We start from the raw sequence: 12628 nt of genomic DNA on the forward strand, positions 1-12628 counted from the left end.
TCTGGTATGAGCTTACGCAATCATAGTAAGCTCATACTCATGACCGGATTTAACAGAGCTGTATGAGCAAAGATAGTTCATAAACAGAGCTGTAGGAGCAAAGATAGTTCATAAACCGTTTCAGGTATGAGCTGTATGAGCAAAGATAGTTCATAAACCGTTTCAGGTATGAGCTTACGCAATCATAGTAAGCAGCTAGCCTAACCTAGGCCTACAAAACAAACACTATCACCTCATTTAAGTTAATTCGCTCACCTGATCAGCCATGGCTTCCCGATGCCCTTCTCATGACATGTTCCTGCTGTGACTTTGTTTTCCCAAAATATTCGACTTTTTATCTCGAATATTTTGACTTTTTTTCTCAGAAATTCTGACTTTAATCTCAGAAATTATTTCTGACTTTTTTCTCCGAAATTTTGACTTTCATTCTTAAAACTTTCGACTTTTTATCTTGAAAACGTTGACTTTTTTCTCAAAAATTCTGACTTTAATCTCAGAAATTATTTCTGACTTTGTTTCTCGAAAATTTTGACTTTGATTCTCAAACTTTTTGACTTAACTTGAAAATTTTTACTTTTATCTCAGAATTTTAAAAAATATTTTCTCTTCATGTGGCCCTAATACGCTTCTGTACATCTGTCATTCCCTGAATCGCCGCATTTAAAGGAATCTGCTGGCACGCGAGACTGTATGGAACCTGTATTCCGCTAAACCATGCTTTACTAAAACCTAGCAGAGTATAGCCTACACGCATCTGCACTCATCTATTATTTGACACTTACCCCAATAATATTTGAATGACTGAATAAAAAACCTAAGGACATTATCCTGCAGAGGAGTTGCTGCCATCTTGTGACAGTGAATCTTCAGCTGTGCTCCATATGTGCCTCTCGCATAATAACTTTTAACCGTCATTACCAATTAGCAAATGATGGTGAATAACTACTCATTGTGAGATGTATTTCGTAATATCTTTATTCTAATTATGTTTCCCATTGTAATCGTGTAATTTGTTTTACATGGATGAATGTTTTACATGGATTCCTGTGGACAAGAGAAGCAGGGTGTAGTTATGCACCCGCCCATATCACTGTTGATAATGCTCTCTTAAAATAATATAAACAACTCGCCATAGATTCCTGACCATGTCTCTTGGTTTAGTGATATAATGTGCTTTAGGTAGTGTACAATAGTGATTTTTAGATAATGCGATGGACCCCTCCTTAGGTTGGTAATTGTCACACCCCTTGCATCGTTGCTCAATAAAAGAGACGGGCATGGTGAAAAGCTCAAGTGTACAATAGGAATATGTGTCGTGATGATTATACGCTTTGCGCCACGCTTTTGACTGTCATGATAGGTCACCCTAAGTGTAGTCAAGTGACGATACACATTGGAAATGTGCGTACACCAGACATGAAGCTGGTGTGAAGAAAGCTGGGAGAAACCGCACACTCACGTTCATTTACTTTTGATACATCTGACCATGAGCTTGAAAGATGGCATAACTTTTTGACTTTGTGCACAGGAGCTGGGAGTTGCTCTAGGTGGACTTGACTGAGTTGCTCCAGGTGGACTTGACTGAGTTGCTCCAGGTGGACTGTCCCTGTTGTTAGTTCATTGTAGGACATTCTAGATATGATAATAAAATGAAATAGTTATATGGGTCAACTGATGCAACTGTGAACAACAAAAATATCATGATATAAATCCAATAGTCAGGGAGAGAATGTTAGTGGTTGAATAGGGAAATTCAACTAGTAAATGTAATGCATTGCAGCAGATTACAGGCCCATGGAGCCATTCAGGACTGCTTCACACAAGCTTGACAGGGTATTTTTGACACAAGCTTCACAGGGTATTTTTGACACAAGCTTCACAGGGTATTTTTGACACAAGCTTCACAGGGTATTTGACACAAGCTTGACAGGGTATTTGACACAAGCTTGACAGGGTATTTTTGACACAATCTTGACAGGGTATTTGACACAAGCTTGACAGGGTATTTGACACAAGCTTGACAGGGTATTTTTGACACAAGCTAGACAGGGTATTTTTGCTACTTCAAATTGAGGATATAAGCAGCTTTAATGCTGCATTCTCCCAGGAAGGTGCTAAGTAAACAAGTGCCACACACTAATTACAATGTTGGCGGTGGTAGTGTAGTGGTTAAGGAACTGGGCTAGCGTGCAGTAGCCTGAAAGTTGTCGGTTCAATTCCCGGCTTCCACCATTGTGCCCTTGAGCAAGGCACTTAACCCCAAGTTGCTCCAGGGACAATGTGATCCCTTGTAATATAGCTGACATATGTAAGTCACTTTGGTCAAGAAGTGTCAGCTAAATGTAATGTAACAATGTATATTTTACCGCTGTAATAGATGCATTTATCAACTACATCTATAAAAATCACATGACATCACTATCACATGCATGTTTGTATGTATGTTCACCACCAGGTGGTGCACTAACACACACTACTCACTGGGCAGACCCAGATGTTTATAAGGGATCTACTGACTTTGGTCTTTATTGCCATTCATGCCATGTGTGCAGCTCAGATAGACACTTAGTCAATAAAGTATCTATCTACTTAATCAATAGGTCTTCTGACAGCATATGTTCCGTGACATATTAGTTGGTGTGTGTTTTGGTGAGTTGAGTTGAATTCAAATCTGCCATAACAGCCATTTTGGAGATTATGATCAAGTTTTGAGATCTACAGCCAGTAGAAACTAAAACAATCTGACAAGGTGTTTTATTAACTGGAAGGTGTTTTATTAAGTGGAAGTTTAAACTATGTCTCTCAGGATTCAAAGACCAGGACTCAAAGCCAGTCTAGCACCATGAAACATGATTAGGATCAGGGGTCTAGTGGAGGATCAGGGGTCTAGTGGTGCCAGTCTAGCACCATGCAACATGATTAGGATCAGGGGTCTAGTGGAACAAAAGAGGGTGGGTAAACACTTTTCTGAATTTCAGGAGATGCGTAAATGGTGTTTACGTGCATTTAGCCTCCCATATTAGGATCAAATCTCTGTTCATGTTTAGCCTTTAGGTGTGAAAATGACCCTGACGCAAGCCAAAACGTTGGTCTAATAAATGATTGCATATTGAAGTTCTGAGTGTGCCACGACACTTCTTCAAAATTCATGTTTAGCCTGTCAACAGTGACCTAAATGACCCCAGGGAAAGAGTGTTAAACTAAACCTCTAACACAATGACGTTAATAATCTCAAGCAGGCAATCTCTGTTCCTCTTTCTAGCCAGGCTGACATACCCAACGTGATCATTGTGCTGATGCCAGTAGGTTTTTCTTCACTCTCACAGTGCAATAGGCCACACTTTTAAAGACCACTTCCATATTTCCATATCCACTGCATAAAAACAAAAACACACATCTAATCTCTTATGAACTGAAAACAAAAACTGGTGATTTCAGTCAGACTAGATTCCATGCAACTTCAATTGCATGCAGACTTAATGCTCACAAACTGTTATATAATAATACCACACAGTCATGCAGTACCCATATGTTACTACCACACAGTCATGCAGTACCCATAGATTACTACCACACAGTCATGCAGTACCCATAGATTACACAGTCATGCAGTACCCATAGATTACTACCACACAGTCATGCAGTACCCATAGATTACTACCACACAGTCATACAGTACCAGATTACTACCACACAGTCATGCAGTACCCATAGATTACTACCACATTGACAGAGCTGTGACCACAACTGATTGTTGTTACTGTAGGTGTTTTTTAGCATGAAAATCATGAGAGCGGTTTGCACTCTGAAAGACTAAAGGACAAAGTTTAAACAAAAAGGAGTTACTTTTATTTGATGAGTTTGGTTCCAAAACACGATAAACGCCATTTTAAAAAAAAAAAAATGAGTTTGCACCAAAATCAGAAGTGTATTTGGTCACTATTGATAAACCCATATTAATTTTCCGCAAAATGCGATATCCGTTGTGTTATACTGTCCTTCTTAGATAGATAGATAGATAGATACTTTATTGATCCCCAAGGGGAAATAGATAGATAGATAGATAGATACTTTATTGATCCCCAAGGGGAAATTCAAGGTCTCAGTAGCATACAGACATCACACACAACATGCACTTACAGCAGAAATGGTAAATATAAGTTTAAACATATAACCAAACTCCACTGTACAAAAGAGACAGTAGAAGATAAGAAAAACTAACAAAACTAAATACTTTCTCCCTTTCTTTCCAAGTAGTGATAAACGCCAGCCCACCTGTTCTGCAGAACGCCACAAACCCACTCAACCAATCACAGCGCACCTTTCCAAGGAGGTGGAAAAATGCTGGCTGTCACTTGCACTCGCACAAAAAGCTCCAACTTCTGTCACGCTGACACGTTGACCCCAGACGAATTTCACAGAAACTTCCAGTCCTTTTACTGTCATTCGACGAAGACCGAGCAGGACTAAGCCATTTTACAGCTTATTACCGTCAAAAAAGTCAAACGGAGACGTCCGAAAGTTGACAACACTGACAGGCAAAAGGAGAGGGATGTCACAACTGAATACCACTTGCTGACTGAAGACCATCCGACGAAGATTCCGGTCTGCAAGGCCACCTTTTTCAGCGTATTGGGTGAGTGAAATGTTGTTTTACTAGCCTATATGTAACAAGTACTTCATTGAAGATTCAGGCTACATTTATACATGGCCGGCTATTTTCATAAACGGACATTTCACCCTCTCCGTTTTCAAAAATAACATCATGCACACCTGTCAGTTTTCAGAGAAGTTTCCCCGTGTATATATGCCGTCTCAGTGATGCCTGCCTGCTCGTATTATCTGTATCATTATCATTGGTGCAGCGGTAAAGCCCCTTACTATCACACGGGATAATAGCGTTGCTCCCTAAGCTGCGACAATGTGTTTTTATCCCTTGTTTATAAGCGTATGCCAAAATACTTGTCACACTTAATTAGCCTATGCTGATGTGATTCGTTTTAGCATAGCCACAAGCACATCACTGGCTTTTCAACATTGCCTGGCGTATAGGCCTGTGCTATCAAAGTGCAAGGGAGGCACTGCTACTTTTCAGGTGGAAACCGTAATTAAACTAACAAGGATCAGGTGAGGGGCGGAGACACAGGCACATGGAACAGAGACACATGGCAAACAAACAAAGGAGCACATGGCACAAGACACAGGAAGTAAACAAAGCAAACAGGAAGACAAGAGGAGCAAACATGATGGAAAAGCATTAGACGGAGAGAACAAGACGAGACAGAACAGGAACTGATCCTGACACTAACAGCCCTCTAACCCATCTATCAGCAAGAATGCAACACCTCTGACATTTGGTACGGGAAACACAAGTGTAATCACACTTTTTTATTTCTTCAAATGTTGCCTCTGCATTGGCTTTGCTCGTTTCGTTTCTGCTGGTTCTATGGCCAGTTCCAGGCCATCTTGGCTGCTGCATTTTGTTTGGAAGTGTTATATGAAGACAGTTTGTTGTTAGAATATTTACAAGAATAGCTCAGATGGAGGCTTGCTTTATAAGTTTTATTAAACACATCGGAGATAGCAGACATTCCTTGTTCCACTATCAGCATACAACCAACCAGCAGGGGGCACCACGTGTTACGTGATGACATAACTCATTAGGCTAATCACAAGTCATATACAAACACATACACATACACATACAAGTCATATACATACACATACAAGTCATCAACACAGTGAGGTGAAGCACACGCTAATCCCGGCGCAGTGAGCTGCCTGCTACAGCGACGCTAATAACAGTGGCGCTCGGGGAGCAGTGAGGGGTTAGGTGCCTTGCTCAAGGGCACTTCAGCCGTTCCTACTGGTCGGGTTTCGAACCGGCAACCCTCCGGTTACAAATCCAAAGTGCTAACCAGTTGGCCACGGCTGCCCCAATTGTGCTCCCATACTTATGCTCCCATATCGCCTCAGATTATTGACAGGAAGGGTGTATTTGATTGATGGGTGTATTTGATTGACTCTTGAGTTCAAATAGTCAGTCTTAATGAAGGTCTCTGTAGAGAAGTTTCAGGTAAAGTGGACAGGAGTTCTTAAATAATTTTCAGGTTAAGTGGATAAAGTGGACAGGGTTCTTAGAAAAGTTTCAGGTAAAGTGGACAGGGGTTGTTAGCGAAGTTTCAGGTAAAATTGATTTAGCTAATTGTTTGTTCCATTGGTTCCAGGAAGCATTTGCCTTTATATATTTATCGACTAGTGTTGCAATTTCTACCCATTATATGCTTACGTGTGTTCTATTCAGATGTCCTGGCATCTTCTAAAGTTCTTCGGTTTTTGTAAAACTAAAGTCAGGAATCAAAATGTTTGAGAATTGGTGGGATGTAACAGCTGTCTGAATAAAGGTCAAATTTGTCACTTTCTTTTAATGTCAGCCCTAAAGCTGAGTCCTCATAGTTCTGACATGAGAAAGAGGAAGTAAAATCAGTTAGCCGGATTCATATGCCAATAGAGATGTCTTATCAACCTCTTTTTTCACTTTGTTCAGTTTTTGTTGGATACGTGTTAGTCATCATAGTTTAAGAGAGAAAATAACCACATCTAGTAATTAATGGATATAACCACAACATGCAGGATATAACCATAACACAACATGCAGGATATAACCATAACACAACATGCAGGAGTGGCACAAATAAACACATTTTATTCCAATGATCTGTGTTGTGTGCAGTTTGCATTGTTCTTTGTTCTATGTATTACATTCAGATACAATACATGCATAACACACATGATGTGTACAAACACACACAGGCACTGATTACACCTGCACGTATGCAATAATAAAATACATAAATATAAGACATTTTCGTAAAATGTTGGACAAAACATGTTTTTTTGGATGACTAATAATCTAATATACTTCATTGGGATGATAAGGCGTAACCCCAACTCTCCACCCCCAGCAGCATCACTTCCCAACATGTAAGCAAAATATTTATAACACATACAATTCAGATCTGAAGACAGTGATCTGGCCATCAGGTTATGTACCAAATAATGAGACATTATATGAGTTATTATGTCACGTCAACTACTTCAGTTCAAGCAAGACATCCCTTATTGGATTTGTTTGGTAAAGTCACTGATATTGAGAGTAACACGACTAGAGAAGATGACTACATTGGTACAGGTTATAGCAGAAGATGACTACACTACATTGCTACGGGTTATAGCAGAAGATGACTACATTGGTACAGGTTATAGCAGAAGATGACTACATTGGTACAGGCTATAGCAGAAGATGACACTACATTGGTACAGGTTATAGCAGAAGATGACTACATTGGTACAGGCTCTAATAGAATATGACTACATTGGTACAGGTTATAGCATATGACTACAGAAGATGACTACATTGGTACAGGCTATAGCAGAAGATGACTACAGAAGATGACTACATTGCTACAGGTTATAGCAGAAGATGACTACATTGGTACAGGCTATAGCAGTAAATCAGTTGTATTGACTGTGGTTAATGTAACAGTGTGAATAAGGGAGACACAGTGAACCTGTAGACATTTTGACCTGTAGACATATGACCCTCCCATCCACTATAATCCAAGACACATTCTCACCTGTTACTGATAAGACATGTAATGACTTGTATACAAGACCTGGCAGGAATCTCAGTAGACAATGAGTGAAGTAAAAGTATAATGAGAAGAGAAAATAGGGAACCTTGTGGACATTTAAATGAGTACTTCCATCTACTGACAGTCTAGATTGTTACCTGTTCATGACAATAGGGAACCTTGTGGACATTTAAATTAGTACTTCCATCTACTGACAGTCTAGATTGTTACCTGTTCATGACAATAGGGAACCTTGTGGACATTTAAATTAGTCCTTCCATCTACTGACAGTCTAGATTGTTACCTGTTCATGAGAATGTTTTTAAACAACTATTATGAGAGCAGAACAGAGAAAAGGGAACCTGCGGTCATTTAGATACGAGTGGACATTTAGATACGAGTGGACATTTAGATATGAGTGGACATTTAGATACGAGTGGTCATTTAGATACGAGTGGACATTTAGATATGAGTGGACATTTAGATACGAGTGGTCATTTAGATACGAGTGGACATTTAGATATGAGTGGAAGCCCTTGTGTCCACCGAGCTGGAACGTGACAGGTAACGACTGGTGGTGCGATTGTCCTCTCCCATGGCGTTCTCGATTTTGGACAGCAGAGAGCTCTTGAACTTCCTCCGGAAGTCGTTGCCCATGAACACGTAGAGCACGGGGTTGAGGCAGCTGTTGGCTAGTGCGAGCATGGTGCCGTACTGCAGCCCGTGCACAAGGTGCTGGTGGTCGTGGGCAGCGGGGTGGAGCTCCAGCAGGATGAAGACGTGGTAGGGCAGCCAGCAGATGAAGAAGGTGACGATGAGAGCCGTCATGATTTTCAGGGGCTTGGACGACCTCTTGATCTGACTGCCCGTGAGTCTGAGGGTGATCACGGAGTAGCACACGATGATGATGGAGAAAGGCACAACAAAGCCGGAGACGAAGCGGCTGACGGCGATGGCGGTGTGGCTGTGTGGGTCTGCCATGTAGTTGTTGAAGCAGTGGCTCTTGCCCATATGGTGCTTGACCTCCCGGAATATGATGGATGGAATGCTGAGAACCGCCGCGAGCACCCAGGCCAGAACGACGACGACGGATGCGGTTCGGACTGTCCGGTGGTTCTGGGCCCACACGGGGAACATCACGGCGACACAGCGATCCACGCTGATGAAGACCAGTAGGAAGATGCTGCTGAACATGTTGACGAACATCATGAAGGAGGTGCACTTGCACAGGAAGACACCAAACACCCAGTCCTGAAGAGCCAGGTGAGCGATGTTGAAGGGGTGGATCGCGCAGACAAGGAAGTCAGACACTGCCAGGCTCAGGTACCAGGTGGTGTTGATGGTCTTCTTCATCTTGAGGCCGGCGATCCAAATCACTATTCCGTTTCCAAGGATGCCCAAGACAAAAATGACACCATTGATCACCACAAGGGTGACACAAGCTGCCTCTGTGAAGCATGTCGATTGGAATTTTATGGAATGCTCTTCCCCCGCTGTTGAATTATCAGTAGAGTAATTGTCATAGTCAGGATAATCTAATTCCATATTGTAATCCAGCTCAATATCCATCTACTTTGGCATAACCTACAAAGATATTAAGAAAGAATTATTTGGGGAAGATACTCTGGCAAATCAGAAGAAAAAAAAGTTAATTCATGGACTTGTTAGATAAGACAAAAAAACTCAACACCTTAATCTAAACTGGACTGGGCGCTGAGTCCTCCTCTGAATTAATATCTTTTAATCAAGGCCATGCAGCACTCATCAGTACCTTTAGCCATGCAGAACTCACCAGTACATTTAGCCATGCAGCACTCATCAGTACATTTAGCCATGCAGCACTCATCAGTACATTTAAAACTAAAATTTGATCAAGGCCATGCAGCACTCATCAGTACATTTAAAACTAAAATTGTTGTTTGACATGATTGGCCAACCCCAGTGTCCCTGGAAGATAACACGCAGAAGTAACACTATTTATATTTGCAAAATTATAATTATATTGCCCATTATAGTAATTTTGAGGTTTTCATTATCTGATGTGCTCACTGCCAGAATTGTACACACTGTAATGGTCTTTTAACATTATAAATTTAACATTGGCCTTTTGCTTAGCTGAGATTCAATTTCTTGACATAGATAATAATAATTATTATAGTAATTTATGTGTAAATAGATGAAGCAAGTGAATAGCACAATTTGGAAAGTAGGCTCTTACCTCCGCCGCAGACCTCTTTAGTGACACCAGAGCTGAATATGTGGTGACAACCCTGCTGTTGATGCCGCTTATAATGTGTGGACATCCTGTTTGTTTTCAGTAACCCATGACACACTTGTGATCACTCAGTTGCACATTTTACTCTCACTCTGGCTACTTCCCCCATCAAACTGCTGATGACAGGAGCTCTCTTCAGTCAATACCCCCAGTCCCTCTTCTTAGTTTAATGCCGTTAGCTTAGCTTAGCATAGTTCATAGATGTGGGCTAGACCAGTTAGCCTATCGATCCGTTTTAGCTATAGGCTAATTGGTCCAGTAAACTATGCTAAACTAGGCATTGTCAGACTCTGTTATTATTACAGAAAAGAGAAGGATAGGTATCCTTTTATCCAACCCTGGGCTAGATGGCAAATAAGCTAACTTCCCCAAAAGTCTGCATCCTCCTTTAAAGCAGGGGAAGATGCCCAACAAAACTGTAAAAATTGAATAGGTAGTGGATCTAAATATAATTAAAAATAGGTAGTGAACCTACAGTAAATATAATTACAATTGAATAGGTGGTGGACCTAAATATCATAAAAAAAATGAATAGGTAGTGAACCTAAATATCATTACAGTTGAATAGGTGAATAGGTAGTGGACCTAAATATCATTACAATTGAACAGGTGAATAAGTAGTGGACCTAAATATCATTACAATTGAACAGGTGAATAAATAGTGGACCTAAATATCATTACAATTGAACAGGTGAATAGGTAGTGGACCTAAATATCATTACAATTGACAATTGAACAGGTGATTAGTTAGTGGACCTAAATATCATTACAATTGAATAGGTGAATAAGTAGTGGACCTAAATATCATTACAATTGAATAGTGGACCTAAATATCATTAAATGTCAGTAGAATGTCGCCTAATTGTGAAGCTGGAGCAGCAACTTAGATATGCTTGGCCAAAGACATATTCCTAACAAAGTATTTATTTTTTCGGTAACACTTTATTTTAAGGTTCACATGTTAGCCACCAATACATACCTTATTAATACCTGTATTAGTGACTTGTAAGGCATGTGTTAGGCAACATTAACCATTTGTTAGGTGTGTATTCACAAATTTCTTGTTCATGATTAATTAGGCCTTTATTATTGATATAATCTAAATAATGACCTTGTAAGCCTTGATCTCTACATACTAATTAGTAGTAAGTACCAAAATAGAATATGCATAACCTACTTGTATACTGTCTGAATAAATCCCAAATAGTAGGAGAACAGTTGTAGAATAAGCAAGTGTATGGCTCAACCTCATTGCTGCATTTCACTGCCCAGGTTGCTGTGTGAAATAGCACTTAATAACTGGGAGATTGGCTCCCATTCTAAAGTGGAAACTGGTTCCTTGGTAGCAAGCACATTATCATCAGTAATACCTCTGCAGAATGTACTTATTATGGTTAATGTTGCCTAACACATGCCTTACAAGTCACTAATACAGGTATTAATTAGGTATGTATTGGTGGCTAACATGTGAACCTTAAAATAAAGTGTTACCATTTTTTCTTATAAATCAAATTTGGACCAAACACAAATGGGTCATTCCGTGTCAAATCACCCAGTGGCTGGCAGGTCACCCTCTCCCAAAAAATCTGAAAAAACTCACAGGTGTTTGTAGACCAAACCTATGCATAAATCTTAAATAGTATATCTGTATCACTAATGGTTCCAAAACTACAGCCCTTTGAAGTTTCAAGTCATTTTAAGCATCGTGGTGAACAATCCTTTTTGTTCAACTTCCAACATTATTGGCTCTTTTGGTATTTCACACACATTAGTGAAACTATGTGAATAGAAGTACATTTCCCTGTTGAATTTAACAATCCAATCAAATCAGGTGTATCTTGTGTAATTCCCCCTCTGCAAAGCTCTGAAAATGGCTATAAATTCATAATGTGAAAAAACATCACCACCTTTGAAGGCTTCTCATTCAAAAAGTATGTGACACAAATTCATCAGATTTTTTTCCCACTCATGTATGGATTATAAGGTCATGTCCATGCATTAACTTTGGTTGTTAACATTATCACATTGTCAGAGCATTTTTATTAAATTGGGCTTGATTTTCAAAAAGCCCGTTTTCATCTTCTCATTTCACCACGTGGACAGTTAACAGGATTTTTTTTAATTTTACCATATATCATTCTGTATGTGAGGATCATCTCCCCAAAATTTGGGCTTGTTGCTGAGTTTCTTCATTGAGATAAGATTTTTTACAAATATTGTCTATAAATCCACTGAATTTGTACTTTATCTGCAGTACCACTTTGCACCACATGTGGTGCTCTTTTAATACAATGGAAGTCAATGGAAGAGTAAGAGAGTCACTTGTTTGCTGCACATATCCAATCTAAACACACAGTTTATGGTTCATATGGTTCAAGTAAAAAGGGGTTTCTAAAATTCAGTGCATTGTCAGATGCATAAAAATCAATACTAACGATTTATCATCTTTTTACAAATGCCTCTTGGATCCACGAGTCCTCAAACCTTGTTATGAATACTTGTGATGAAAACACACATGGTCATCTTCATCAAGTGAAATACCTTGATGAACTGAATTTTAGAAACCCATTGTTTCTTGAATATGTTCCTTTATGACATTCATTTTCCAACTTCTTTCCCAGATCACATGGAGACAAAGCACTGATCTCCATCTTGATACTCTTTGTCTATGTATCACAGAGGACTGCATCCCATGCATATGACGATGGATATAGACTTT

At 39.7% G+C, this 12628-nt stretch overlaps 1 protein-coding gene across 1 annotated transcript; it reads right to left on the minus strand.

Annotated features, from left to right (window-relative positions):
* Positions 1-6686: 6686 nt before the first annotated feature.
* Positions 6687-9945, minus strand: LOC143105927 (chemerin-like receptor 1). The gene is made up of 2 exons (XM_076270068.1): positions 9853-9945; positions 6687-9218 (listed from the first exon to the last, which is right to left on the minus strand). The coding sequence occupies exon 2, from the start codon at positions 9201-9203 to the stop codon at positions 8151-8153; it is 1053 nt and encodes a 350-aa protein (XP_076126183.1). The 5' UTR covers positions 9204-9218; positions 9853-9945; the 3' UTR covers positions 6687-8150.
* Between the last annotated feature and the right edge of the window lie 2683 nt (positions 9946-12628).

Source organism: Alosa pseudoharengus, unplaced genomic scaffold, assembly GCF_046254945.1.
Source record: "Alosa pseudoharengus isolate Yale_2024_CS ecotype anadromous, Long Island Sound unplaced genomic scaffold, YU_APseudo_1.1 YU_APseudo_1.1_scf_6, whole genome shotgun sequence".
Classification (NCBI taxonomy): domain Eukaryota; kingdom Metazoa; phylum Chordata; class Actinopteri; order Clupeiformes; family Clupeidae; genus Alosa; species Alosa pseudoharengus.

Coding starts and splice junctions, on each gene's coding strand:
- LOC143105927 (XM_076270068.1), bottom strand. CDS start 9,203: ATGGATATTGAGCTGGATTACAATATGGAATTAGATTATCCTGACTAT.